The sequence below is a fragment of the Micropterus dolomieu genome, linkage group LG23 (assembly GCF_021292245.1).
Source record: "Micropterus dolomieu isolate WLL.071019.BEF.003 ecotype Adirondacks linkage group LG23, ASM2129224v1, whole genome shotgun sequence".
Lineage (NCBI taxonomy): Eukaryota > Metazoa > Chordata > Actinopteri > Centrarchiformes > Centrarchidae > Micropterus > Micropterus dolomieu.
Window position 1 is genome coordinate 2768012 of NC_060172.1, and position 5447 is coordinate 2773458.

The 5447-nt window shown below is 40.2% G+C and overlaps 1 protein-coding gene across 2 annotated transcripts in view; it reads right to left on the reverse strand.

Annotated features, from left to right (window-relative positions):
• Positions 1-70: 70 nt before the first annotated feature.
• The window catches only part of phf21b (PHD finger protein 21B), a 98391-nt gene continuing 93014 nt past the window's right edge, over positions 71-5447 (reverse strand). For both annotated transcript variants that reach the window (XM_046039461.1, XM_046039460.1), the window contains one exon: positions 71-4719. In XM_046039461.1, the coding sequence (XP_045895417.1) occupies positions 4450-4719 (270 nt within the window). In that variant the 3' untranslated portion in view covers positions 71-4449. The remainder of the gene's footprint in view (positions 4720-5447) is intronic.

Genomic DNA, 5447 nt, shown 5'->3' on the forward strand with positions numbered 1-5447 from the left:
TTTTTTTTTTCTTCCTATTTGTTCAAATGTTTGTGTCGTGTATTAAAATAGATCTGTTTAAGCACTGCACAGTTTCTCCCGGAGAAGATTTCTAGAAACGGATGAAGAGGTGGGGGGGGGGTTCGACGCGGCACGGAGCGCTGATATGGTTTCCGTCTTTTTTTCTTTCCTGTCTCAGGTGAGGACACGATATGCATCACATGGTACATTCTGTGAGACTGAACTTCTTCACACTGATGATGATGATTTTATTCGTCTATAAAGGCATGTCAGGTACTACGGAAGAGGATTTGGGCCACATGTGAAAAACCTTTTTGAGTTCTGACTCTTCTCACAATTCTGACTTTACATATTACATAACAAAATTTTGACTTTTTCTCAGAATTATTATTTTTTCAGAATTTAGACTCTTTTTTTTATCAGAATTCTAACTTTACATTTTACGTGACACAATTTTGACTTCAAACTCGAAAATCAAATACAATGTACAATGGACTCTATTGCAAACTTCAAAACTCATCTTTTTAAACTAGCATACTCACTGTAATGTACAACACCGATTCCCATTTTGACTGTTGACTGAATGTTTTAAATTTAATTTTTTTTTCTTTTGCTATTTTTATGATGCGATGTACTTTTGCTTCTTGTTATAAGGTGACCTAAGTGCCATGAAAGGCGCCTTCAAATAAAATGTATTATTGTTACATTTTTCACATGAAAGAACTCTTGGGTTTAAAGTCAGACCTCTGACTTTCTGAGGAAAAAAAAGTCAAAACTGTGAGAACTTTAAACTCAGAACTCAAATAAATTTTATCTCATGTGGCCCTAATCCTCTTCCATACAGGTACAGCGTTAACGCACACCTGCTCCTTGTCTTACAGGTACAGAGCCTGGAGAGTGTCTGCTGAATATGTCTTCTGCTCGTTAAAGTAATCTGTTTCATTGTTTTGTTATGTAAACTGTTTTTTTGAAACTATGTTTTAATAAACTTGATAGAAATCCGTTGAGTTTATTAAAAGTTTTTAAGTTGTAAGGTGTTAAGCAGAGGCAGCCCCGCCTGAACTAAAGAACAACATTTTATCTTGAGGGAGGCACGTTATTTTACACAGGAAATGCCATAATAAATATTACTGAGTGATCATGGAGGTGCGTCAGGATCTGGGTCACAGACCGCCTCGAGTAAACAGTAAAATACTATGTTTATCACAGTATATCAAAATTAAACTGTAGAGAATTTGTCAGTAATTTGGGTTGTTTAATCTATGATTATATTTATTATAGGTGTTGTATGTTTTTAAATGTGGGGGAAAAATAAAATATTTCCAGTATAAAGTAACAAATACTCAAGTGAAGTAAAATTACTTGTTTGTTAATCCAATAATAATCTGTTAAAAGGGCCAAATTTAATGAAGAGACGTGAAATTTTTTTTTATTTTGACGGTGACTTCAGGTCTCGTGGTCACCGAAGTTAGATGATGGACAAACACTCATTACATTTGGCATTTGCTGTGTGAAATTTAAATTCTGCCTTCTTCCTCTGACAGTAAATGTTTTATTTCATAAAAACAATTAATGATTTTTAATATATGCAGACGGTTTGCTTCAGGCGAGGCGTCTCTGGAATTTACTGAATTGAGGGACAGAACAATTTAACAAGACACCTTCCTGGTTCTGTATTCTGATAAAGCGCATTTTAATATATATATATATTAAACATAATGTGCATTTGGCTCAGAGTGTTGCGTGAAAGCAGAAACTCACTAGTCAGAAAACGATGTACTGTCTGTTCAGATTCAGAAACAGCTACGTTTGACCTGTTCGTCAGATTTGTCGTCTCCGAGCCAAACTGTTTACGGATAAAGGGTCATTTCTGTATTTCTAAACCTGGGCTCTGTTTTTACATAATGTTGGTGTGGAATATCTCACATGTGTGAAAATACTGAAATTACCCTTTAATCATTTTAGAAAAACGACTGAAAATCATCATGTCAGAGCTAAATATTTTATCTTCAGGGTCTAAAATGTTTTAGCGTAGACGAGAAACGATGAATCGATAAGTCAAACAGCATTTGCTGCTTTTCTGCTTCAGGTTTGACAACGACCCAAAAGAGGCTCCTTGAAAACATCACTTTTTAAAATCGTTTTCTGACGTACAGGCTAAATGATTAATCAAAAATAAAAACAACTGATAGTTGCAGCACCAGTGTGTGCCGATTTAATCGCTTTACACTTATTTTTTTAAGCTACTCTGATTTTTGGTCAAGTAAACTGAAAATCTTTTGAACAGAAATCGATCGCCTTGTGCTTCGGGGAATTGATAATCAAACGGTTGGATTTTCTGCTCGCAGCGACGTTTCCTCTGACGCGAGGCCTCGGCCTGCTTCACTCGCACGTCGTCACTTTTCACGTGAACACCGTGAACGTCTTCGCGGGGAGACTCTCTGAAAGTGTGCTGTTCTCCACGTTTGTACGATTCACGGCGTCGAGGCGCACTAAAGACGAACTCCTTCATTTGAAGCGAAGCGAGGCCTTTTCTTCCTCAGAGGTTCTTTTATACTAACGTTTATTTCTTTGGGGTGAAATCATGTTATGAAACGGGTTTGATGCCATATTGCTCGTCTTTTCTCCTCCTTTTTCGTTTGTTTTGCAGCTTCGTTCAGCCGCTGCTGAAGCCTCGGACGTTTTAAACTTCTCCAACATTAACGATCTATTCAGTCACTTAAATACTTCAGAGACCAAACACAGACGACCTGGATATGATTAAATAAAATAAAAGCACCTCTTCTCAGTTTTTCTCTTGATAAAGGCATTTTTTTCTCTGACTTGTTTAAACCTTTTGTTCGTGTTTGTGCATCAGCAGGTGGCAGAGCTGCACCGCGACTGTGTGGTGAGCATGAGAAATAAAAAATGGACTAAATCTATGTTTGTACACTTAAACTGAACCTCTCTGGACCAGCAGGAAGACTAGCGAGACAGGTGGACCGAGCGGGACGCGACCGCAGCTTCCTGGTTCGATCGCCGTCTGCACGCTGCGGGGCCGCCGGCGGTCAAACAGTGTTGTTGCAGTTTGACCGAGTCCCACTTCTGATTGACTGGTGTCTATAAAAATGACGCAACAAAGACGAAAACCCTGGACGTAAAAAGGATTTGTACTTGAGGCAGTGTTCATCTGTCAGATTAACAGGCTCGCCACTGTTACAACGTTCATAAAACACGAGAGTAAAAAATATGAAACGGGCAGGGAGGAAAGAAAGCACTATAGACGTTATTGATAAGATGAGCGATCCCAGTACAAAAACAAAGAAACAAGTTTTTGGCATATTTTTCTATACTGGTTAAAGAGGAAAGGGACTGAATGGAGGCGTGAAAAAACAAACTGTTTGTTTTCTGCGGCAGAACGACGGCAACACAACCAAGAACATTATCGGGTTTTATTTTCTTTTCCTGTTAAGATGCAGAAACTAAACTGAAACCTCTCAAGCCAAAATAACACTTTTCTAAAATCTACCGCTGTCACGTGAAAGTTTCCTGATTTATTTTTTTCGAAGCCTTTCAGATTCATATTAACTAACTTTTAACGTACGACAATCAGACATTATTTTTAGTTCACGCACTTGTTTCTGCACTTCATTAAAATTGCGTGGTAATAATCTGGTCTGCGTTGCCGTCGACAGAAAACAAAGCTCGGCCTCACGTGTGACTTGAGTAAAAAAAACAAAAACACCTGCGATGATGATCATGATGATGATAATAATAATACAACGTATGTACAGTGATCCCCTTGAATACTCCAAACTTACATTTATCAACAGGCATCAGCATGAAAATACTAAAATCTCCACTAGTTTTTTTATCTTAAATACTTTTTTCTTTGACTTTAACTCTATTAATACTGAAAAAAAGTTATTCTCTGCTTTTGTTTGAAGGCTCGTATGCGTTTACATACACGATGAAAACACTTTCCTGAATTATTATGGCAAAAACATTGTTCATAGGAGAATGAGAACAAACATCTAGTCAGATATATGAATGTACAGTCCGTTCACGTCCATCGATCCTTTTGTTTTCTTCTACTACGGCTAACTCTACTGTTCTCTCTCACTATATGCAGAACAATAATTATACCTGTGTTTAAAAAAAAAAGAAAAGAAATATCTTTTGGGCCGCACACAAAAACTCGTGACGTGCTCCTGCGGCGGCGCTGTAATCTAAACTTTTTGTAATAAATACATTAAGGCCAAGAATAAATAGAAAATAACTTAAAAAAAAGGAATCTCGTAAGCACTGTAGGTGTTGGGTTTTAAAAAATACTTGAATCGAGTGGAGGGCAGAGGCTCTTCTTTCTCAGTCTTTTGTCGCTCTCGGAGAAAAGATGGTTGGATATTATTCAGACAAAAAAAAGAAATCAACGCCCCCGCCAGTCGGGTAAAAAGTCGGCGCACCGGAGGGCTAGTTGTTGGCGTCATCCTGGCTGTGGGCGTGGCTCTTCTGCAGGGGCAGGGGTGTGGCCGAGGGGCCTGGGAGAGCGGTGGCGGCGGCGCTGGCGGGTTTGATCCAGGACTGGGAGAGCAGGGAGGCGGTGATGGTGGCGGTGGTGGTCATGGTGACCTGGATGAGCTGGTCGCGTTGTATCAGCCTGATGAGAGCTTTGAGGCGCTCGAGCGAAGCCTGAGTGTCTCTCTGCTGCCCCAACAGTCTCTCCCTCAGGTCCATACACTGCTGCGCACACAGGAAACACCACAGTCAACTTCCTGTCAAGCCCCGCCCCTTCCTGTAACCACCCCTCCCATTTTAATCATAACAAAAAAATAAGCACTAGTAGTAAATAACAGATACTACAAGATACTAGTTAGTAAAAACTATTCAATGAGTTACAAGTAAGCAAAAATTAAAGTGGTGGTACCTGAAAAAGAGTTACTAACTAATCAGAACCAGTAAGTTTCAAAAAGCTAGTAGAAAGTTTTAAGGACTAAACGGCTTGCCATAGCTTTCCAGTTTATGCTAAGCTAGGCTAACAGCTGCTGGCTGTAGGTTCAGACAGTTGTATTAAGCTGAACATCCAACAAGCCGGTAAGCAAATTTCACTGAATGTTGAACTTTAACCACGACAGGCCCGATCACGTAAACGTTCCCGTGTGGATCAATCGGGAGGCTCTGATAAAGAACGCGTCCATCAGGAGGTTCCGATAAACGTGTGCGCTTCTTACTTTGAGCGCGTCCATCGGGAGGCTCTGATAAACGCGTGTGCGGTTCTTACTTTGAGCGCGTCCATCGGGAGGCTCCGATAAAGAACGCGTGTGCGGTTCTTACTTTGAGCGCGTCCATCGGGAGGTTCTGATAAACGCGTGCGCGGTTCTTACTTTGAGCGCGTCCATCGGGAGGCTCCGATAAAGAACGCGTGTGCGGTTCTTACTTTGAGCGCGTCCATCGGGAGGCTCCGATAAAGA